General features: G+C 41.5%; 1 protein-coding gene and 1 long non-coding RNA gene across 4 annotated transcripts in view; one reads left to right on the top strand and one right to left on the bottom strand.

Annotated features, from left to right (window-relative positions):
• The first annotated feature begins 592 nt into the window (after positions 1-592).
• LOC118940482 (uncharacterized) lies at positions 593-4,841 on the top strand. Its single transcript, XR_016487090.1, has 2 exons — positions 593-3,470; positions 3,656-4,841. It is a non-coding gene; the product is annotated as an uncharacterized LOC118940482 (long non-coding RNA).
• A 14,423-nt stretch (positions 4,842-19,264) lies between these two features.
• The window catches only part of snupn (snurportin 1), a 33,896-nt gene continuing 27,645 nt past the window's right edge, over positions 19,265-25,515 (bottom strand). For all 3 annotated transcript variants that reach the window (XM_021564755.3, XM_021564748.3, XM_090201775.1), the window contains exons 5-9: positions 21,818-21,914; positions 21,315-21,412; positions 21,065-21,142; positions 20,674-20,754; positions 19,265-20,284 (exon numbers count right to left, since the gene is read on the bottom strand). In XM_021564755.3, coding sequence (XP_021420430.3) covers positions 19,940-20,284; positions 20,674-20,754; positions 21,065-21,142; positions 21,315-21,412; positions 21,818-21,914 — 699 coding nt within the window. In that variant the 3' untranslated portion in view covers positions 19,265-19,939. The remainder of the gene's footprint in view (positions 20,285-20,673; positions 20,755-21,064; positions 21,143-21,314; positions 21,413-21,817; positions 21,915-25,515) is intronic.

The following is a 25,515-nucleotide window of genomic DNA, read 5'->3' as shown; positions in this document are numbered from 1 at the left end:
CACGCTCTCCGTAGACCTTTTAAACAGGTTAACATTCACAAGGTCACTGGGCTAGACAGATTACCAGGACAGCTAGCAAGTGTCTTCACTGACATTATCAACCTCTCCCTGACCCAGTCTGTAATACCCACGTTTCAAGCAGAACACCATAGTCCCCGTGCCCCAGAATGCCAAGGTAACCTGTCTAAATGATTATCGCCCCGTAGCACTCACATCTGTAGCCATGAAATGCTTTGAAAGGCTGGTCATGGCTCACAACACCATCATCCCAGATACCTCGGACCCACTCCAATTCACATACCGCCCCAACAGATCCACAGAAGACAATCTCTATTGCACTCCACACTGGACCTAAACATCAAAGGGAGCACATTGGGGGAAAAAATGAATGTCTGCTGCAGTGTAAAGCACTGGTGCGATAGAGGGGAAATGACAGTAAGAGAGACAGAGGGGGTCTTAGCTGTTGACTTCAGGCTTGCAGTTGCACTGTCCGTCCGTCTGATGGTTTGTATGTCAAAGCTTCGCAACAATGTTGCTACTAATCCATGCGATCAATGACCGGTGCAGTCCAAAAAGATACAACCACGACCTAGAGCGGTAACACCAGCGATTGAGTTAAACACTTTACAAACTGAGCACGCTGAAAATTAACAAGACTTCTGCAGTGTTGCGCACACTATCAAACTGCTACGCCAACCGAGAGCTCTTACACAGAGCCGGAAGAGCTATCTTTATTTTCTCCTTCCTGACTGCTGATGTGCTCTGAAAGTGGCAGGGCACGGTGAAGGCTCCGTGCAGGATTTCGCCACACACCTTCGTGACTACAACTCAGCGTTCAACAACATAATGCCCATCTAAGCTCATTACTAAACTACGGACTCTGGGATTAAACACCTCCCTCTGCAATTAGATACTGGACTTTCTGACAGGTAAGGGTAGGCAACAACACGGGGGCCCCTCAGGGGTGCATGCTTAGCCCTCTCCTGTACTCCCTGTTTACTCACCCACCCACACAACTCCAACACCATCATTAAGTTTGTTGACGACACGACGATGGTAAGCCTGATTACCGATGATGAAGAGACAGCCTACAGGGAGGAGGTCAGCAACCTGGCTGTGTGCAGCCAAAATGAGCTGATCGTGGACTACAGGAAATGGAGGGCCGAGCACACCCCCATTCACATCGACAGGGCTGTAGTTGAAACGGTCAAGAGCTTCCTCGGTGTCCACATCAATAAGTACCTATCATGGTCCAAACACACCAACACAGTCGTGAAGAGGGCACGACAACGGCTTCTGAATAGCTTCTACCCCAAAGCCATAAGACTGCTGAACAGTTAATCAAATGACTACCCGGTCTTTATGCTTTTCACCCCTACCTACATGTACAATGTGTTCAATCACTCACCTAATCAAACCTAAGTATTACCTCAATCAATCACTCCAACTACTTTGTACATTGACTTGGAACCAGAACTCCTTGTATATAGCCTCGTTATTGTTATTTTGTGTTATTTTATTGTGTTACTTTTTTCTTGATCTATTTGTTAATTTTCTTACTTTGTTGAGAATGTGTTCATAAGTAAGCATGTCACGGTAAAGTCTACACTTGTTGTATTCTGCACATGTGACAAATACATTTTTTTTGACACACCACAGTGTCTGTTTTCAGATGTTTTAACTAGCCCTGATATCACAAGCACGGACTATTTCCCACACAATTTCTCCCATCCAGAAAGGAGCTGATTTCACATGTTCTAACTAAGTCTGTAAACATAGGATCAGAAAAACACACACCGTACAAAAGGACTTAGCTGTATGACAAGAGTACATGCCATATCTGGCATATTGGTGTTTTTTTGTGAACACGAAACCAATCCAGTTGTCGGACAATCGGTGGGACACACACGCCAGCCCCACTCCTCCTCTCCTTTACCCTTTTCAGATTCCGAACATACCGGTCCTGAATCTTTCTACATGTTTCTATGACATCAGTAAATGTTGTTACACAGTATCTCCCGCCAGCTGTTGTCTTTTGTGTGCTTGTCTGAATACAACCGCATTGAAGGGTTGTAAAGGTTCTTGTATTGTCTCACCAGCTCACACAGACGCTCCTCAAAACTAGACAGAGTCGGACATAATTGCAGATAGCAAATCTCGAAATAAAAGCACAAAAAAGGAAGCTTGCAAGTAGTAGAAGCGAAGTGGCAGAATATCCATCTTTCGTGTTTATATCACAAGGGATTCCGGAAAATATGTGATGTAGACACAGGGGCGGGACTCAATCAATACTTAGCCCTCAGTCTTCACATGGAATGATACGTTGTGCATCAATTTCCAGATAGAAAAAAAACTGTTGAACGACGGAGCATATTACAAGGAGCCGTGTGACGAAAAACGTTGGCCCTTTTTGCATACTTTGTGTAGACCCTTTAAGAGAGCTCCTCGATGAGCTTGAAACCTTGATAAGCTCATTTCCTGATGGCTCACCGCTCTTCGTACTTCGCGACTTCAACGTCCCAACGTCTTTCGATACATTTATTTCCTCACCTTGCCTTTTTTGACACCACTCTTTCCCAGTCTCTCCCCCCACCCCCACTCACAAGGCAGGCAAAATGCTTGACTTCATCTTTACTAGAGGCCTACTAATCTCACTGCAACCCCCTCCAGGTCTCAACCCCCTCCAGATCACTACTTTGTTTTCTTTTCTGTCTCCCTCTCCTCTAACCCTAGTCACTCAGCCCCTACCCAGATGGTCATGCGTGGTCAAAATCTTTGCTCTTTCTCTCCCACTACTCTCTCCTCTTCTATCCTATCATCTCTCCCTTCTGCTAAATATTTCTCACGCCTGTCTCCTGATTCTGCCTCTTTGACCCTACTCTCTTCCCTTTTTGCATCTTATGACTCACACTGTCCCCTTTCATCCTGGCCGGCTTGGCCCTCCCCTCCTGCTGTGTGGCTAAGTGACTCATTGCAGCTTACAGAACAGTGCTGCAGGCAGCTGAGTGAAAATGGAGGAAAACTAAACTTCCAGGGACCTTGCACTCCCTCATCTCTAACTTCTCTTCCTCTGTATCTGCTGCTACAGCCACCTTCTATCATTCTAAATGTCAAGCTTCTGTCTCTAACCCTAGGAAACTCTTTTACACCTTCTGCTCCCTCCTTAATCCTCCACCCCCTCCCTCCCTTCCTCTCTGTGGACGGTTGATGACATCCACTCCTCATTCACTCAGCCTATTGAGTCCACTGGTCCCACTCACACAGAACTACCCTACGCCTTTGAACTCTTTCTCCCCTTTCTCTTCAGATGAAATCCTGTGACTAGTGAGGTACGTCCGCCCAACAACTTGCACGCTCGACCCGATCCCCTCCTCGAGACCAACTCTGGAGAACTACCATGCATCACTTCCCTCATCAACTTATCCCTGACCACTGGCTGGTTCCCCACTGACTTCAAAATATCCAGACCGGTATCCCTTCTTTTTATTTTCAAAACACTTGAGCATGCTGTCTCCGACCATCTCTTTGGCTATTTCGCTCATAATGATCTTATTGACCCTAACCAGTCAGGTTTCAACCGAGACTGTTCTTCTCTGTGTCACGGAGGCTCTTTGCACTATCAAAGCTGACTCTCTCTCTGTTCTCATCCTCCTAGATCTATCCGCTGCCTTCAATATCGTGAACCATCAGATCCTCCTCTCCACCCTGTCAGGGCTGGGCATCTCAGGCTTTGCACACCTGGATTGCATCCTATATGACAGGCCGCTCCTACCAGGTGACATGGAGAGGATCTGTGTCTGCACCATGTACTCTGGTGTCCCCCAGGGCTCAGTTCTAGGCCCTCTCCTCTTCTCTCTATACACCAAGTCACTCGGCTCCGTCATATCCTACCATTTCTATGTGGATGACACTCAACTACTTTTCTCCTTCCCCCCTTCTGACACCTAGGTGGCGACACACATCTCTGTATGCCTGGCAGATACTGTATCTCCGCTTGGATGTCGGCCCACCACCTCAAGCTCAACTTCGAAAAGACCGAACGTCTCCTCCTCCCAGGCCTTCCCACTCCAAAACCTTACCATCACTGTTGACAACTCTACGGTCTCCCCCTACCATAGTGCAAAGAACCTTGGCATGACCCTGGACAACACCATGTCATTCTCTGCAACATCTGTAGAGTATGACCCTACCTCACACAGGAAGTGGCGCAGGTCTTAATCCATGCACTTGTCATCTACCATCTGGACTTCTGGAACTCGCTGTTGGCTGGGCTTCCCGCTTGTGCCATCAAACCTCTGCAACTTATCCAGAATGCTGCAGCCCGCCTGGTGTTCAATTTTCCCAAGTTCTCCCATGTCACCAGCTCCCCCCACACACTCCACTGGCTTACAGTCGAAGCTTGTATCCACTACAAGACAATGGTACTTGCCTACGGAGCAGCAAGAGGATCTGCCCTTCCCTACCTTCAGGCTATGCTCAAATCCTGCACCCCAACCCGAGCACTCTGTTCTGCCACCTCTGGTCTTTTGGCCCTTCCCGCTCAGCCCAGTCCAAGCTCTTCTCTGTCCTGGCACCCCAGTGGTGGAACACTACAGTAAATACTATAGTATACCAGAGTTATGTCTGCAAAAACACTACAGTGAATATTATAGTATATAAATATAGTAATACTACAGTATTTAAACCACAGTATACTGTAATATTTTTATGTGGGTTAGCTGTAAATGTGTAACATGTTTGAACAAACGTCTAAATGCATTCTATCCACTTGGTTGTATTTTTGTATTATGGTTGTATTGTGTTTTTAAATAGACAAATAAAATAAATCAAGGGATACGACAGTGTGGAGTAGTATTCTACAGTATACTACACAATTCTATAGAAAGCACTACATGATCGAGGGGGAACCTCAAAGGAAATCCCTGGCCTGTGCTCCCAAAGGACAGCAAGTTCAAATCAAAACAGCATCGACTAAGCTAGCAGCTAGCAGTCAAATTGAGCAAAAAAATCTAAAAGTAAGCACTACATGATCGAGGGATACTTCACTATAGAATTCTCCAGTATACTACACAATTCTATAGTAAGCACGACTACACGATTGAGGGATACGAAACTACAGTGCATAGTATTGAATTCTCCAATATAGGTTCTAAAAGAAGAGTAAAAACACACAGACGATTAGTAAAGCTCAAACCAAGTTTATTCACCCACTTGGTCAGACAGCTGAACAGACAAAGACATTCACAAAAGCATTGGTATTTAACCCTTCCTCCTATACTGAGTTTCCACCTTAAACATCTGGATAGCCAATACATCTCTGTTGCTAGACAGAACTTTAGTGATATTTGTTCTTCCTCACTTCATCTGACCTGACCTCAGCCCAAATTCCTCACTCCTCCCCAACTCATGGCTGTCCTTGTACCAGACTGTGGCCCTTCTCCTTCCCATTGGATCCCCGATATCTAACAATTCCCCTTTCTCCCTCAGTGACATAAATAAGGATATTTCATATTTTCAAGTTTAGAAGTCAGAACCCATCAACTACAAACTTCTAAAGTAAACAGTGCACTACTCGACCGAGGGATATTACAGTGTGTAGTATAGACTTCTCCAGTATACTAAAACATTTGAAAGTACTACACATGATCAACGTGTGTAGTATTATAGTATTCTACAGTTTTCTACAGCATTCTATAATAAGTCATATAGTATTCTATAATAAGATGTAGTATTTTTGTGTGGGAACTTTATTTTTTCTACAAAACATAGAAATTATCACTTTTCACATGTGTAGACATTGGTCATGTGCTGGAGATAATGAAAATGAGCTTGAAAAAAGTGGTGAAGTTGCCCTTTTAATAATAGCTGATAAAATCTGTGTTCAGGTTAACTGGACTGACTTGCAATGGCTTGTGTGAGCACCTGTATATTTACCATGACTACTACTACTGCCAATGTGTATATTGGAAGGTACAATAATCATTTTACACATTATTCATGGTTTAAATGAAGAAACCTCAGAATATCTGTAAATAATGAAGTGTGAGAAAGTCAATGTTGGAAACCAAGGTAACAACAATAGATTTGTCATTTGGACAACTTGATTGACAGGCCCTCAAATCACCTACCTTCCATGTCAGCACTGACAAAAAGAGCTCCTTGAAACGTGGCATCATCCGTACAATGACGTATGGTGGTGGCAGCATCATGCTGTGGGGATGTTTTTCAGCAGCAGGGACAGGGAGACTAGTCAGGATGAAGGGAAATATGAACGGAGCAAAGTACAGAGAGATCCTTGATGAAAACCTGCTCCAGGGCGCTCAGGACCTCAGGTTCACATTCCAACAGGACAACAACCTTAAGCACACAGCCAAAACAACCAGTTAACTAGGCCAAAGAACCCTAGACAACAATATTGGCAGGCTAGTTAATTGGTTTCGTAACGCAATGGATAACTATACTTGTTACCATACAACTACCATGTTATAACCACTATTTTTATCTGTAAAGCGCTACCATTATGATTGCAGTTAATAAAATAAAATCCTGTTTCAGTGTACAGAAATATATAGAGACAACTTGCTAACATGTGGATTACCACATTAGCTATCATCTTTTTTTTTCAATTTAAAGTTTTATTAAGTTTTCAAGTTTTTCAATCAACCAACAAAACACATTCCACATTCAGAGATGTGACAGACTTAAAAAAAACAAAAAACGAACAATAATAATAAAAATGAAAAGAATACAATAAAAAATCATTATTAAAAAATAAAAATACAAATATATATATAAAAACTTACAGCAGCACTATCAAGGTTCTTATCACTATCACTATCAAGGTCTATCAAACTTGGGCTGTCTCTTGCGGAAGTCATAAGTGAGCTTTTCAAGAGGGAGAAAGTCAACAATCTGGTCAATCCACATTTTACATGTAGGAGAAGTATTAGAGGCCCACAATAGAATAATACATTTCTTAGCAAAGTATGTAATAGTCATAAACACATTTTCTGTCAGGATCAAGAACAAAGTCCTGCTGGACATTAAGATGGATAGATACACTGGGTCATATCAAACTGTACATCTAGTATTTCCTGTGCAGCAGTATGTATAGATTACCAAAATCTGTCAATCTTTCCACAGCTCCAAAATACATGCATATAGGTTCCACTTTCAGATGTACATATTTTACAGTTACGAGAAATGTCTGTTTTCATTCTATGGAGTCTCATTGGAGTGTAATAAAATTTGTACAAACATTTGGAATTAGATTATTTCATTTTTACATTAGTAGAGGAGCAGTATACCCTGTCGCAAAACTCCACCCATAACTCATCACTGATAGTCAGACCAAGGTCCTTTTCCCAGATTATTTTCAAAGGAGTAAAGGAGGAGCCTCCTTTCTCAGAAAGGAGTCTATAGATATAGGAGATTTTGCCTGATGGATTGTGCTGTAGCAAGAAGTGTTTCAACTTTATTCAGCTGAGCTCTAAACCTCCTCTTGGAAGTAAATGAGGAAATGACATGTCTAATTTGAAGATATACACAAAAAAAGGGATCTTGGCTCATTGAATTCACTGCAGAGCTATTGAAAGGATTTCAGTGTAGTGGTTTTCTGATGAAATAGGTCTGAAAAGGTCCTGATTCCTAGAGTATGCCAAAGATTAAAGTTGGCATCAATCAGGGCTTTTGGCAAGTCTGGGTTGCATACTATAGGCGAGTGTGAACATATTTGGGAGGAAATGCCCAGGTATTTCTTACAGTCCCTCCGCGCTAGTAGGGTGCTGTAAATCACAAAGGTTTTGGCTATGTTGCCCACTTCACTAAAGTTATTCATGAATATAATTGAGTTTAGGCGCAATGAACCACAGGATTGGGCTTCTATCTGAATCCATGTTGACTCTTGTCTGTTTGTGATCCATGTTAGCATGTTGCGGATTTGGACAGACCAGTAGTACAATTGAAGGTAAACCACCATCTCTAAACGTCACCTGTGTCCCTTTCACAGTTTGTTTTGAGATTAAAACTTCTACAAGACATGTTTTCACCTGAGAATTAAGCATACATATCCAACTTAGTTCTAATAGACTGTAACCATACAAGTACACACTAAATGGAAACTAAGGCTGTTTCAAACTATGCTGTGGAAGAGGGAAAGAGCTATTTTCTTGGAAGTGTTGTGATGATAGGTCATGCACTGAAGTTTGACCCTGAACTCTAGTTTCTAAAAGTGTCTGTGTGTCAATTAAAATGAGCATGAGAGCGAGAACAAAAAGTTTGAAAAGTGTGGTTGTGAGCTGACAGGTACACATTGTTCCTGGAAAGCTGTATCAGGATGACTAATGCATTAACACCACTCTAACCACAATGCCTCAGCTCTCTTCAGTCGTATTTTCACTGTGACGCGACTGTCTAACTGAGAAAAAAAGTTATCTGTTGTTCCTTTAGCTAACTACCCTCTTCTGAGAACACTTGACTCTTCAAATACGTTGGCCACATGAGCGGAATTCATGCATAAGCTTTTGACCTTTCAAAACATTGAAAACACTTGCACAAGTATATATATATTATTTTTTTAACCAAAAGTGAGGCACTCTAGAATAGCAAAACAACCTAGGAAATATTCTGAGATTTAATATATTTTGTACTAATGAGTAATATGCAGATGTTTCATTTTTTTTTAATGAAATATGACCCTAATTTCTAAGACACATTAAAATGGTGCTTCAGCACTTTTAATATTTTATTGGCTTTCATAGAACCAAAGCACAACACAAAATGGGAAATGTAACAACACTAGTAAGACAAGTAGGGGGACAGAAAATCACCAAAGCAGTATAGATGGCTTTGAAAGAGATCATTGACAGTCCAAGGTCTCTCACTGCAAGCTGGGTTAGTGAGGGAACTTTCCTGTAATAAAAAAAATTCATAACAAACTGAAATATATTTATTACATAAAGTAATCAGACCCTTTAGGAACTCTGGAGCTCTGTCAGAGTGACCATTGGGTTCTTGGTCACCTCCCTGATTGAGGCCCTTCTCCCCCGATTGCTCAATTTGGCTGGGCGGCCAGCTCTAGGAAGAGTCATGGTCAGGGAGGTGACAATTCCTTCAACCTCATGGTTTGGTTTTTGCTCTGACATGCACTGTCAACTGTGGGACCTTATAAAGACACGTGTGTGTCTTTCCAAATCATGTCCAATCAATTGAATTTACCACAGGTAGACTCCAATCAAGTTGTAGAAACATCTCAAGTATGATCAATGGAAACAGGATGCACCTGGACTCAATTGAGTCTCATAGCAAAAGGTCTGAATATTTATGTAATTAAGGTATTTATGTTTTACATGTTTTATTTTTAATACATTTGCAAACATTTCTAAAAACTTGTTTCACTTTGTCATTATGGGGTAGATTGATGAGAGAAAAAAGTATTTAATCCAATTTAGACAGGCTGTAACGTAACAAAAAAAGTAAAGGGGTCTGAATACTTTCCGAATGCACTGTATACGCACGTGCAACCTAGCAATTCCGCAGTAAATATCTAGTGCTGCATGCAGAGTTCCATAAATGCTAGCCTGCACAACTGAACAAAAATATAAACGCAACATGAAACAATTTCAAAGATTTTACTGAGTTACAGTTCATAAAGATTTTTTCAAATTTTTTTATAAATTCATTACGCCCTAACCTATGGATTTCACATTACCGCGAATACAGATATGAATTGGTTGGCCACAGATACCTTTAAAAAAAAAGGGCCTCACAATGGTCCTCAGGATCTCGTCACGGTATCTCTGAGCATTCAAATTGCCATCGATAAAATGCAATTGTGTTCGTTGTCCGTAGCTTATGCTTGCCCATACCATAACCCCACCGCCACCATGGGGCACTCTCTTCACAACGTTGACATCAGAAAACCACTCGTACACACAACGCCATACACATGGTCTCCGTGTGAGGCCGGTTGGACGTATTGTCAAATTCTCTAAAATTATGTTAGAGGCGGCTTATGTTAGAGAAATGAACATTAAAGTCTCTGCCAACAGCTCTGTTGGACATTCCTGCAGTCAGCATGCGAACTGCACGTTCCCTCAATTTTTGACATCTGTGGCATTGTGTTGTGACAAAACTGCACATTTTAGAGTGGCCTTTTATTGTCCCCAGCACAAGGTGCACAGAACAAACAGAACAAACATACATACAGTAACAGTCAAAAGTTCAAGGGTTTTTCTTTATTTTCACTTTTTTCTACATCAAATCAAATTGTATTTGTCACATACACATGGTTAGCAGATGTTAATGCGAGTGTAGCGAAATGCTACACTCACATTAACATCTTGTAGAATTATAGTGAAGACTTCATAACTATGAAATAACACATATGGAATAATGTAGTAACCAAAAAAGTGTTAAACAAATCTAAATTTGAGATTTTTCAAAGTGCCTTGATGACAGCTTTGCACACTCTTGACATTCCCTCAACCAGCTTCATGAGGTAGTCACCTGGAATGCATTTCAATTAACAGGTGTGTCTTGTTAAAAGTTAATTTGTGGTATTTCTTTCCTTCTTAATGTGTTTGAGCCAATCAGTTGTGTTGTGACAAGGTAGGGTTGTTATACAGAAGATGGTATTTTACCAAATAGGGCTAAGGTCATATTATGGCAAGAACAGCTCTAATAAGCAAAGAGAAAATACTTTAAGACATCATTACTTTAAGACATGGTCAGTCAGTGGAAATGTTCAATTGCAGTTTTAAAAACCATCAAGCGCTATGATGAACCTGGCTCTCACAAGGACTGCCACAGGAAAGGAAGACCCAGAGTTACCTCTGCTGCAGAGGATAAGTTCATTTGAGTTAACAGCCTCAAAAATTGCAGCACAAATAAATGCTTCACAGAGTTCAAGTAACAGACCCATCTCAACATCAATTGTTCAGCGGAGACTGTTCAGAGGTGAATCAGGCCTTCATGGTCGAATTGCTGCAAAGAAACCATACATAAAGGACACCAATAATAAGAAAAGACTTGCTTGGGCCAAGAAACACGAGCAATGGACATTAGACCAGTGGAAATCTGTATTTTGGTCTGATGAGTCCAAATTTGACATTTTTGGTTCCAACCACTGTCTTTGTGAGGCGCAGAGTAGGGGAACGGATGATATCCGCATGTGTGGTTCCCACTGTGAAGCATGGAGTAGGAGGTGTAATGGTGTGGTGGTGCTTTGCTGGTGACACTGTCTTTGATTTATTTAGAGTTCAAGGCACACTTAACTAGCATGGCTACCACAACATTCTGCAGCGATACGCCATCCCATCTGGCTTACGCTTAGTGGGTCTATCATTTGTTTTTCAACAGGACAATAACCCAACACACCTACAGGCTGTATAAGGGCTATTTGATCAAGAAGGAGAGAGATGGAGTGTTTGATCAGATGACCTGGCCTCCACAATCACCCGACCTCAACCCAATTGAGATGGTTTGGGATGAGATGGACCGCAGAGTGAAGGAAAAACAGCCAACAAGTGCTCAGCATATGTGGTAACTCCTTCAAGATTGTTGGAAAAGCATTCCTGGTGAAGCTGGTTGAGAGAATGCCATAAGCGTGCAAAACTGTCATCATGGCGAAGGGTGGCTACTTTGAAGAATCTAAAATCTATTTAGATTTGTTTAACACTTTTTTGGTTACTACACGATTCCTTATGTGTTATTTCATAGTTTTGATGTCTTCAGTATTATTTTACAATGTAGAACATATATATATATTTTTTTTAAACCCTTGAATGAGTAGGTGTCCAAACTTTTGACTGGTACTGTACGTGCTGTTACCAGATCCACTAAACAAAATCAGACAACAATTATCCGTTTGCTCTGGTGGTATTAGTTACATTTGGCTAGCACAGCAAATAACCACAAGAGGTACTGTGAAGGTAGAGAAAGATACATTGACCTTGTTAGCCAGCTAGATAGATGAATCTCTCACAACAGCCAACAATATAACTAAACTAAATGTAGCTAAATATGAGTCCAATGTTTGATGGCCACATTGTTCATATCAAAAGTTAGTGGGGTTATTTCTGCCGCTAGCTATCAATCCCTCTCTCCCCCTCACCAATCTCTCCTAGCTCTTCATCTGCTTTCTCCAAAACGCAAGTATATTTTACCAGGTGTATTGTCAATTTAGTTTCAAATAAGAAACATACTGTAGTATTAATGAACTAGCTATTGGCATGTATTTCCAACCTCACGTTACAAGAACTAGCTAGAAGTTTGTTTCCATGTAGTAAAACTAGATTATAATACAAAAATGCTAGCGCTGGCACCTTGTGGTGATAATGTTGAACTGCATATAATTACACCAGGATGACACAGAAAATGAAGCGAACGAATTGCAACTTAATTTCAAGCAACATACATTTTTAAATAAAATCAAATGAATGTTAAAATATTCCTTTCTGCACACCCTCATGATAGTGGTATTTGGTAATGATCTCGCTCTCCTGTGCATGTCATCCTTAAAGCCTACCTTCATTAGCAGGGTTTGCACTAATCCATTTCATGACGGCATGTACAGTAGCTGTAAAAGTCAAATTTGGTATCCTTAAAAATGGTCAACTTCATTAATTGTCTAATGAAAAAAAGTGTCAGCTTTTGGTTTTCTTTCAAATTATTAGAAAAATTATTCCCACTCACAAATTCAGATCGAGGAGTGCTTTTCCTATTTCAAATAGTATAATTTCAAATGGAGAAAACATCTGAACAGATTGTAAACAATGTGTGAGGATTTGCTAATCTCGTTTCAGTATAGAAATGACATGCCACATGTACAAGTGCATTGGACATTCCCACAAGGCCAATACTAATCCCAACATATGTCTGTATTGGGAATGCATGCCAAATAATCTCATATCCATTGTAAACAATGGAACCAAGAGGGTACAGCATGGATAGTGGAGGCAAGAGAAAAATACCCTGGTGGCCGATTTACAGTTTTGACTTAAATTTGCTTGGAAATCTATAGTAAGACTTGAAAATGATTGTCTAGCAATGATCAACAACCAATTTGACAGCTCTTGAGGAATTTTGAAAATAATAATGTGCAAATATTGTATAATTCCGGTGTGCAAAGTGCTAAGAGAATTACACAGAAAGACTCACGTCTGTATCGCTGCCAAATGTGATTCTGACATGTATTGACTCGTGGGTGTGAATACTGTAAAAGAGATTTCTGTATTTCATTTTCTATAATTTTGCAAAAATGTCTAAACATGTTTTCACTTTGTCATTATGATGTATTGTGTAGCTTGGGTGAGACTTATTTTTTAAATATTTTTTATACATTTTGAATTAAGGCTGTAACAACAAAATGTGGAATAAGTCAGAGTATGAATACTTTCTGAAGGCACTGTATATTCATACAGTTTCTTGACTGTCCAGTTAGTAAATATTTTTTGCAAATTGACATCAAGGAAATATATAACCAATTTTCACTGTGGCCCTCTGCACCTCGTTGAAGACCACATTTTGTGTTGTGGAAAACAGTCATATAGACAGCTCTGGAACGTGACTAATTTCATTAAGACAAAATGGCTTAATTAGCATCTTCCCTCTGACGCCCCAGTATGCATGGTGACATTTGAGTAACTGTGGGGGACAGAGTTGAGTTGTGTGGAAAGAGCCTGTCAACAGGAAGGAGGTGTGTGCCTATCTACGTGTGGTGAGACTGGGAACACAACCTCTGCAGCCTTACTCAGACGCTCACTGCTGACAGTACGAAAGATGCATGCAACTCAATATTAGGAAGGTGTTCCTATTACATTCCACTCCTGTCTCGACTTTTAAGTCTTTACTGAAGACTCATCTCTTCAATAGGTCCTATGATTGAGTGTAGTCTGGCCCAGGGGTGCGAAGGTGAACGGCAAGGCACTGGAGTGACAAACCTCCCTGGCTGTCTGTGCCTGGCCGGCTACCCTCTCTCCACTGCGATTATCTGCCTCTAACCCTATTACAGGGGCTGGCTCACTAGTTCTCTCCCACTAGTTCTCTCCCTAGGAGGGGTGGGTCACGTCGTGTCAGGCTTTTTTTGCTATACTTGATATGAGTGGGTTGAGTCACTGACGTGGTCTTCCTGTCCGGTTTTGCGCCCCCTCGAGCTCGTGCAGTCGGGGAGGTCTTCGTGGGCTATACTCAGCCTTCGCTCAGGGTAGTAAGTTGGTGGTCTGTTGACATCCCTCTAGTGGTGTGGGGCTATGCTTTGGCAAAGTGGGCATGGTTTATATCCTACCTGGTTAACCCTGTACGGGGGGAATCGTCAGACGGGGCCCACAGTGTCCCCCGCTACCCCCCTGTCTCATTCTCCAGTATCTATACTGCAATAGTCTATGTGCCGGTGGCTAGGGTCATTCTGTCCTATCTGGTGTAATTCTCTTGTCTTATCTGGTGTCCTGTGTGAACTTTAGTATGCTCCCTCTAATTCTCCCATCTCTCCCCTCCCGGAGGACCTGAGCCCTAGGACCATGCCTCAGGACTACCTGGCCTGACGACTCCTGGCTGTTTTTGACCCTCTCCCTCCCTCTCCTGCTCTAATGCACCTGCTGTCTCAACCTCTGAATGCTCGACTATGAAAAGCCAACTGACATTTATTCCTGAGGTGCTGACCTGTTGCACCCTCTACAACCACTGGGATTATTATTTGACCCTTCTGGTCATCTATGAACGTCTGAAGATCTTGAAGAATGATCTGGCCTTAATGGCCATGTACTCTTATAATCTCCACCCGGTACAGCCAGAAGAGGACTGGCCACCACTCAGAGCCTGGTTCCTCTCTAGGTTTCTTCCTAGGTTCCTGCCTTTCTAGGGAGTTTTTCCTAGCCACTGTGCTTCTACATCAGCATTGCTTGTTCTTTTAGGTTTTAGGCTGGGTTTCAGTATAAGCACTTTGACATCTGCTGAAAAGGCTCTATAAATACATTTGATTGCCGAAAGGCAGTCTCTTTGGCAAATCAATCTTCAAATATGAACATTCTATTATTGAGCTCAAAGAGATCAGAGGATTTGATCCTGATTGATAAACCTCACAGCTATCAGCCAATCACAATGTTTTATGCAAATTAGACTTGTGGGAAAATTGTATAACTTAATTCATACATTTGATTGCCTAATGTTAGAATGTTTCCATTATGACGTAATACATTTAATTGTAAACATAAACATTGGGTGCGGGAAGAACAGAGGATTCCCGTTTATTGAATGTTTTACCACCAGCCAATGTGATCACAGCAGAGAAGCTCTGGCCGTACAAACTCCCCCCACTCCCCCCAGTTCATTGTGAAAACTGTAGTCTATTTCGTACCCAGCAAGCAAAAGCAAGATGCTACTACTGAATTTAGGCAACCACAATCTGTGTTATGCAAGCCAGAGACCAACAAAAAATAATTTGGTCTGATGCATGTTTTGTGCAAATTAATTGAAGTTGAACATCACCAAATGCGTCAGTTTAATTACGTGCAATAAAAAAGCGCAGTGCCTAGGCCTATTTAATGAAACCCTGGCTGACGACGTAGGCAACAAATCTCAAGGCAGTGAATCCCCGATTTCCCCACTTTGCTCCTTTTTTTAAATGGCAAGTTCACTTTCTCATCCATAAATTCATATCAAGTGCAAATACGCTGTCCAACAGCTAGGAGGCACGGTTATTATAGTAAAATGAAGTTAAATAAAATAATTAACAAACCCGTTTGAAAAACTAAAACTATACTGAAACAAAAAAAAAAAACATCACGAATTCTGTTCTGTTTCAAATAGGCCTAGCTTGTGCATCACTAACACTAGATCTCACTAGCTAACAGGGGCGGTAGCTAACTTCATTATTCTTACATGTACTACCAAAGTTCAAGTTGAATTGGCGTGAAGATGGGCAAAGAGTTTCCTTGCGCCATATTGTTGGATCAGTTTCGGCACTATTCCTTTTAATTCCAAATCACATTGAATTTTACTTTATCATTTAAACCAAACCTATGACCTGACCCATCACCTTATGTATTACTGCCCCCATTTACAAGAAGTGGCATCCCAAAAAACACAACAAAAATAAACTATTTAACACAAACTGAAACTAATTCATATAAAAAGGAAATAGAAATGCTTATACAACAAACTAGTAAATTATGTCTGTAAACGAATTGAAATTAATAGAAATACAACAAATATAAAACCACAATTATAATAACCTTGCTAGGAGGGATGTAGATTGCTAAAATAATGATTATGATCACATGTACTCAATTTAAGTATTATGCCTAAGGGGACACCTATACATTTGGCAGCCAAGCACGAATGATTGGTGTAGCCTTTTATCGTCTAAACATGAAATATCTTCATGCCGAGAATGAAAAACCACGTCATAGACTCAATTGAATTTTAATATATATATATATATATATATATATATATAGTTACAGGGGGGGGGGGTTTGGAAAAACGAATCCTAGGCAAATCATCCTCTGGAATAAGGCACATGCTGGGATAATAATGACATAACCAACTTCTTTAGTAGTACTATAGCTGTCCCATCTCCCCCTTAATTTTTCTTGCTACATTATTTTATAGGACAAATATAACATTTCCTAAAGTAGCCTGTCTGGACGCCATCTCAAAGAGGAAGGACAAATAATACAACTGAAATGAGCATATCAAAATTGTCAATTGTAAGCAAGTCATGATGATCAGTATGTGTGTGAAGAATGATGAAGCAGCTCGATTTAAATATTGTAAGCTAACATTTTCCATGTTTAATTATTTCTCTCGTTAAGGAGTCCTCTAGCCACTTTGAACAGCATGATCTTGGATTGACACTGCGGGAATGACCGCAATAGGTCTTAACAGTATTGTTAATTGTCGTTCTTAAAATTTTTATTCTTTTAACAGATTTTTTTAGGAGGAGTGGAAGTGAACCCTGGAAACCTAAAGATCTCTGTGTGTTCTAACAAAATCATTAAGAGGTAAAGGAGGGCTTGGCATGCCTCCATTCTCATTGAAGGGGCTGTAGTGGAGCAGGTTGAGTGCTTCAAATTCCTTGGTGTCCACATCAACAACAAACTGTCATGGCCCAAACACACCAAGACAGTCGTGAAGAGGGCACGACAATGCTTATTCCCCCTCAGGAGAATGAAAAGACTTGGCATGTGTCCCCAGATCCTCAAAAAGTTCTACAGCTGCACCGTCGAGGGCATCCTGACTGATAGCATCACCGGCTGGTATTGCAACATCTCGGCCTCCGACCGCAAGGCACCACAGAGGGTAGTGAGTACGGCCCAGTATATCAATGGGGCCAAGCTTCCTGCCATCCAGGACCTCTATACCAGGTGTTGTCAGAGGAAGGCCTTAAAAATTGCCAAAGACTCCAGCTAACCAAGTCATCGACTGTTCTCTCTGCTACCACACGACAAGTGGTACCGGAGTGCCAAGTCTAGGCCCAAAAGGCTTCTTAACAGCTTCTGCCCCAAGCCAAAAGACTCCTGAACAGCTAACCAAATTGCTACTCTGTTTATTATTGATGCATAGTCACTTTACCTACATGTACATATTACCTCAATTGCCTCTTTGATTTAACTGGCTACTTGGGCTTTGTCTCACTTTTTCTTTCCTTGATTACTCACATCCTATCTCCTCACCTGTATTGTATCACAACTTTGTTGGAGCAGAAGGTACAAGGTTCCTCCCCACTGACCTTCTCCAATGGGTTTTGAGAAGGAGGCGATGAGAGGAATCGAGGAAGGATTTATTGAGGAAGAGTCTAGCACTCACCTGTCAACTAGCTCACGTGCTACAAACTCGCCTCTACTACACTCACTGACCACCACCTCCTCCGCATCAACCTTAACAGCCAGCAGAGCACACTGTGTGAACTGAGTTAATCTAGCACCCACAGAACACATTTTGTGGGTATTTCTTTCTGCTACATTGACTCTGATCATACAGCTGATTTATACTGTCGTAGCCATAGGAGGAAGTGAAAGGGGTGTGACTGTAGCAGGGGTGAATTCTAGTAGCCACTGTGATGTGATGTCCCCTCTGAGACTAAGTAGTGTCTCCTGTCTATCATAAATGTATGATAGACCATCCCGGTCAGCCATACAGGTATGGAACTCACACATTACATGGCTACTTTGCAGCCCATGTAAAAGGGACCCTTCACTGTGGTCAACATTCAATATCTTCTTGGTAAGCAACTAGTCTAGATTTGGCCTTGCGTTTTAGATTGTCCTGCTGAAAGGTGAATTCTTCTCCCAGTATTTGGTGGAAAGCAGACCAGGTTTTTAGCTCTGTTCCATTTATTTTTTATCCAGAAACTCCCCAGTTCTTAACGATTGCATGCATACCCATAACATGATGCAGCCACCACTATGCTTGAAAATATGGCGAGTGGCATGTTTTGCAATATTCTTATTCTGTACAGGCTTCCTTCTTACTCTGTAATTTAGGTTAGTCTTGTGGAGTAACTACAATGTTGTTGATCCATCCTCAGTTCTCCTATGACATCCATTTTTACTCATGTACCAATAAGTGCCCTTATTTGCGAGGCATTGGAAAACCTCCATGTTCTTTGTGGTTGAATCTGTGTTTGAAATTCACTGCTCGACTGAGGGACCTCACAGATAATTATATGCGTGTGGTACAGAAATTAGGTAGTCATTCAAAATCATATTAAAACACTATTATTGCACACAGAGTGAGTCCGTGTGACTTGTTAAGCACATTTTACTCCTGAACTTATTTAGGCTTGCCATAACAATGGGGATGAATACTTATTGGCTCAAGACGTCAGCTTTTCATTTGTATTTAATTTGTAAAAAAAATCAAAAAACATAATTACGCTGGCCTACACACAATATGGGGTATTGTGTGTAGGCCAGTGACAAAATAAATCTCAATTTAATTCATTTTTAATTCAGGCGTACAACATTTGGAAAAAGTTAAGGGGTGTGAATACTTTCTGAAGGAACTGTAGGTCCATTATAATTTCTACACAGTTTCGATTTGGTTTTAGTAATTTTAAAGTATATTGAGTTCGCCCCCCCCCCCCCTAAAAATTCACAGGCTGTATGTTTGACACCCCTGCTCTATAGCTTTTTAAGCAGTTGATGTTAGATTTCAATCAAAATAACTGAATTCATCTTGATTTAGCTTAATGATTCCCATCTCATCTATCCATGGTCAATGCCTAATCATTCTTACCTCTTGAATAAAAGTCTGAGAACAAAAATTGAAAAGTCAATTAAAACAATTTAATAAACATACACTTAAAAGAATCAGATTAATCAACTTTTGCATTTGTTACACATCTGGCCATGACAGACGCTGTCAATTTAGGTCTAAAGGGCCTGTGTAACCAACTGTGTTATTTATTGAACCTCTGAAAGTGCAATGACGTATAGTTGTCCATTCACAAGGCCTGGCAAAATGAGCAGAAGAACAGTGTTCATTTCGGCAACACTAAAGTAAGTTGCCCAGCCCCAGTGGTCTCTCAATGGAAAAATATAATTCAAAGTGTTTTTTAATCTAGGAATGCGTTTAATCTAGGTCCTGGAAACCGGCTTCTTTAACAGGGCCCTTGCATTTTACATAGTCTAATCCACTGCATTACACTAACTAGCACAGTGTAATGAAAATGTGGATACAGCTCTGGTGAACCAAGCGATGCCTGAACTCAGGGCGCTCCAAATGAAGCACAGTGACTAACTTGCTATTTCATTGAACTCCCGCTCATTAAATACCTCGCAATGTAACTGTCCAAAAAAAACTCCCCACAACGTAGTCTGAAGTTTTTTGTAATTTGTCTTTCTGGCATGGCGAGCAGCAAAGCATTACAATATTATTGGTTAGCAGAACAGAGTTAGCCTTTAGCAGCTAGCCAACTGAGTTGGCCTTCAGTGGCTAGCTAACTTGTGCTCTTCTCTGAGGTCTCCATGCGAGATTCCTTCAGCGGTCTGCTGCGGGGTGAGGTGGCGGCGTCGCCATCTCCCTTTTCCTGGTCGGGGGTGGATAGGTGCTCCAGCTCGTAGCGGCCGTTCAGGTCCCCTGGCCGGACATGGTCGGAGGTCTTCTTGTGCTCCCGGATCTGGGCCAGCTGGTGGCCGGCATACTCGGGCTTGGCGGTGAGGGGCCCCAACAGGACCTCCATGCCCAGGATATCGACGACCATGTAGGGCCGCAGCCAGCCCACCAGAGGGGTGCTGCCGGGGGTGTAGTGGGTCTGCCGGTGGTAAAACAGAAGTCCGTCCACCTGAGGACACACAGAATCCACTCAGTTTGGGCTTGTTACAACTGCCTCATCATGCCCCCAGAGAGCAGTCTCACTTAACCTCAATGGTGGTGGGCTGAGCAGCAAAACAGACTCTAGACAAGTCAATGAGGTTGAGAGAGGTTCTATTGGGAGCTATAAGTTGAGAGATGGCGCATTGAACCGGGAAACCCAGACTAGCAATGTGTGTTCATTCTATGAAGTAGACTTCATTCTTTCCCAAGAGTGTCGAGAAGCAAACAGAGGAGATTCACTCTACTGAAGAATCACAGACTGTTCTGCCCCTTTTACAGACTACAAGTAGAATCACAGATGTACTATAGGACTAAATAGCTGCATTTGAAGTAGTATGCAGTTGTAGTTGTTCTTACATTGAAGTTGTACTCTGTTGCAAGTGCTTGCTGAATGGCTTCCGTTGAGCAGGCAGTGCTTTGAAGACTCACAAACTTGAACTATGGAGAAAAAAAAACAGCAACAACCATATTGTCAGACAGCACACAGGCCACAGTTAATTGATCATCTAATGACAATATGACTATCTTTCCACAATCTCACGAGTACACTTTTTTTCAGTTTAATACACCAAAAGAAACTGCATGTGTTGGCGGTCATGGTCAAATCAAAATAAACATGGAAAAGGAGGTGACATCTTTGGTCCTTTTTTTATTTATACTTTTTTTGTGTGCCTCTAATCATCCTCATTTGGACTAAATTGAAAAGGTCTATATACACAATATATTTATTATTGTGTATTGCTCTTACAGGGTTCCTCTTGGCAATGTCAGCCATGCCATCCGTCTCCTGGACTTTCGACTGGAGCCAGTAGAACCGGAACTCTGTCTGTTGATGGAAAAACAAACACCATCAACAAAGCTATCACTAAAATCCCCAAATGACTGATGAATTGGTCAACATGGCAAAAAGAGCACATCTGTATCCCAGACACTAGTACTACAGCACTGTAATTCCACTGGAACTTCAATGCTCTGCTAATCAATCTGTGTGTGCTTACTGGACAGTCGTACACTGGATGGCCCCTCCAACACATGACATCCAGGATGAAGTAGGTCCGCTCCACCTCACTGTAGATACAGTCCAGGATGGTGTAATCTGCACACAGACCGAACATTAGCACTACCATGTGTGGTCATATATTTTTTGCATGGATGCAGTTTGCAAGGACAGTGGTAGAATAGATGGGATGGGTCTTTTTTGGGTTCCATTTTGATTCCTAGCCCCTCCTAGCTCCAAACCCTCTGGGTGTTCACAGATCTGAAAGTATTGGATAGGTTAAGTAATAATGGTGGATGCTCTGCTTTGCCCATTGGTCTAATTGGAGCCATCACTATATTGATAAGATAAGATAGTACTTTAATAATCTTCAAAAGGGAAAATTTGATTGCACCAGCCAATACGTACAAAACCAAACCCCCACCCAGTCCAGTTAAATCTGTGAACCCTGACGGGGTGGAGGAACTGGAAGCTACAGATTGAAATGGGATCAGGCCCACGTACCTTTTCCCATTGCTGAGTTGTGTCTGTTCCCTCCAGGCAACAGAGAAGGGAAGCGGTTCACACAGTAGCCACTTTTGGTGTATGCTGCAGTGGACCCCTTCAAAATGGTGGGAAACAGAGACGTGAGAACCTTTTCATTGTTATTTCAGTCAAATCAAACTAGACTAGCAATGTGTGTTCCTTCTATGAAGTACACTTCATTCTTTCCCAAGAGTGTCGAGAAGCAAACAGAGGAGATTCACTCTACTGAGGAATCAGACTGTTCTGACCCTTTTACAGACTACAAGTCGAATCACAGATGTACTATAGGACTAAATAGCTGCATTTGAAGTAGTATGCAGGCTCTGGAGAGCCCTGCTGTTGCGGGTGGTGTAATTGTCGTACTAGACAGTGATACAGCCCAACAGGATGCTTTCAATTGTGCATCTGTAAACATTTGTGAGGGTTTTAGGTACCAAGCCAAATTTCTTCAGCCTGCTGAGTTTGAAGAGACACTGCTGCACATTCTTCAAACTTTGTGTGTGAACCATTTCAGTTTGTCAGTGATGTGTATGCCGAGGAACTTGAAGCTTTCCACATTCACTGCAGTCCCATCTATATGTGGATTGGGGGGTGCTCCCTCTGCTGTTTCCTGAAGTCAACGATCAGCTCCTTTGTTTTGTTGACGTTGGGTGAGGTTATTTTCCTGGCACCACACTCCCAGGGGGCCCTCACCTCCTCCCTGTAGGCTGTCTCGTCATTGTTGGTGATCAGGCCTACTACTGTTGTGTTGGAGGCGTGTGTGGCCACGCAGTCATGAGTGAGAAGGGTGTAAAGGAGGGGGCTGAGCACGCATCCTTGTGGGGCCCCAGCATTGAGGATCAGCGAAGTGGAGGTGTTGTTTCCTACCTTCACCACCTGGGGGCGGCCCGTCAGGAAGTCCAGGACCCAGTCACACATGGCAGTGTTCAGACCTTTGGCCTCGAGCTTAATGATGAGCTTGGAGGGTACTATGGTGTTGAATGCTGAGCTATAGTCAATGAACTTCAAAAGTGTGGGGTCACTTAGAAATTTCCTTGTTTTTTTAAAAGAAGCGCACATTTTTTTGTCCATTACAATAACATCAAATTGATCAGAAATAGTGTAGACGCTACACTGTTAAATTTTGTAAATGACTATTGTAGCTGGAAACAGCAGATTTGTTATGGAATATCTACATAGGCGTACAGAGGCCCATTATCAGCAACCATTACTGCTGTGTTCCAATGCCACCCGTTAGATAAAATGCCGAACGGTTCCGTATTTCACCGAAACAAACGTTTTGTTTTCGAAATGATAGTTTCCGGATTCGATCATATTAATGACCAAAGGCTCGTATTTCTGTGTGTTATTATGTTAAAATTAAGTCTGATTTGATAGAGCAGTCTGACTGAGCAGCAGCAGGCCCGTAATCATTCATTCAAACAGCACTTTCCTGCGTTTTGCCGGCAGCTCTTCGCAAGCACAGCGCTGTTTATGTAACCAATGTGAAATGGCTAGCTAGTTAGCTGGGTGTTTGCCAATACTGTTTCAAACTTCACTCGCTTTTAGATTTGGAGTAGTTATTCCCTTTGCGCTGCAAGGGCCGCGGCTTTTGTGGAGCGATGGGTAACGATGCTTCGAGTGTGGCTGTTGTCGATGTGTTCCTGGTTCGAGCCCAGGTAGGGGCGAGGAGAGGGACGGAAGCTATACTGTTACACTGGCAATACTATAGTGCCTATAAGAACATCCAATAGTCAAAGGTATATGAAATACAAATGGTAGAGAGAGAAATAGTCCTAGAAATACTATATTAAACTACAACCTAAAATCTCTTATCATGGAATATTGAAGTCTCATGTTAAAAGGAACCACCAACTTTCATATGTTCTCATGTTCTGAGCAAGGAACTTAAATGTTAGCTTTCTTACATGGCACACATTTTTACATAGCACATATTACTTTCTTCTCCAACACTTTGCTTTTGCATTATTTAAACCAAATTGAACATGTTTCATTATTTATTTAAGGCTAAATTTATTTTATTGATGTTTTATATTAAGTTAAAATAAGTGTTAATTCAGTATTGCTCTAATTGTCATTATTACAAAAAATATCTAAAAAAATATTCCGATTAATCGGTATTGGCTTTTTTGGTCCTCCAATAAAATCTAGTACACACACTATATATTCCGGTCTGACATTGCTCGTACAACTATAAAAAAATATATCCAAATACATCAGAATAATATGTGTATTGTTTATTTTATTTTCTTGCTAGGTTTTACTGCACTTTTGGGAACTAGAAACACATTGCAGGCATCTGCAATAACGTGCAAATCTGTGTTTGTGACCAACAAACTTCGATTTTTATTTATTTCCGATGCAAGGTGATTTGTAAATCAGGCAGTCTCGACTTGCCTTCACACATGCCCATTGACGCATGCTTTTCTTTGACTTTTTAAAGTAAAACAAAGCTGCTATAGACCACTAAGTGTTAACAGTCAGTACCTGGATAACATATGTGAAATGCTTGATAATGTATGTGATATCAACAGAGGTATATTTTTTGGGTGATTTAAATATTGACTGGCTTGCATCAGGCTGCCCACTCAAGAGAAAGCTTCAAACTGTAACTAGTGTGTGCAACCGGGTTCAGGTTATCGAATCAGGGTAGTTAAAAATAGCACAGGAATAAAATCATCAACATGTATTGATCACATCTTTACTAATGCTACAGAAATGTATTTGAAAGCAGTATCCAAATCCATCGAAATGTAGTGATCACAATATAGTAGCCATATCTAGGAAAACAAAAGTTCCAAAGGCTGGGCCTAATATAGTCTATAAGAGGAAATACAAGAGGTTTTGTAGTGCCCGGATTAGCGTCCGGATTAGTGTCCTGCTCCTTTTAAAGCGGCAGCTCTAACCTTTAGCTCGGTGCGGATGTTGCCTGTAATCCATGGCTTCAGGTTGGGATATACAGTGCCTTGCGAAAGTATTCGGCCCCCTTGAACTTTGCGACATTTTGCCACATTTCAGGCTTCAAACATAAAGATATAAAACTGTATTTTTTTTGTGAAGAATCAACAACAAGTGGGACACAATCATGAAGTGGAATGACATTTATTGGATATTTCACCTGTGTGTAATCAAGTGTCCGTATAAATGCACCTGCACTGTGATAGTCTCAGAGGTCCGTTAAAAGCGCAGAGAGCATCATGAAGAACAAGGAACACACCAGGCAGGTCCGAGATACTGTTGTGAAGAAGTTTAAAGCCGGATTTGGATACAAAAAGATTTCCCAAGCTTTAAACATCCCAAGGAGCACTGTGCAAGCAATAATATTGAAATAGAAGGAGTATCAGGCCACTGCAAATCTACCAAGACCTGGCCGTCCCTCTAAACTTTCAGCTCATACAAGGAGAAGACTGATCAGAGATGCAGCCAAGAGGACCATGATCGCTCTGTATGAACTGCAGAGATTTACAGCTGAGGTGGGAGACTCTGTCCATAGGACAACAATAAGTCGTATATTGCACAAATCTGGCCTTTATGGAAGAGTGGCAAGAAGAACGCCATTTCTTAAAGATATCCATAAAAAGTGTCGGTTAAAGTTTGCCACAAGCCACCTGGGAGACACACCAAACATGTGGAAGAAGGTGCTCTGGTCAGAAGAAACCAAAATTGAACTTTTTGGC

The sequence above is a fragment of the Oncorhynchus mykiss genome, chromosome 2, assembly GCF_057628025.1.
Source record: "Oncorhynchus mykiss isolate SJ-2025 chromosome 2, ASM5762802v1, whole genome shotgun sequence".
Classification (NCBI taxonomy): domain Eukaryota; kingdom Metazoa; phylum Chordata; class Actinopteri; order Salmoniformes; family Salmonidae; genus Oncorhynchus; species Oncorhynchus mykiss.
Note: the sequence above shows the minus strand (reverse complement) of the source record. Positions and strands in the feature narration are given on the sequence as shown.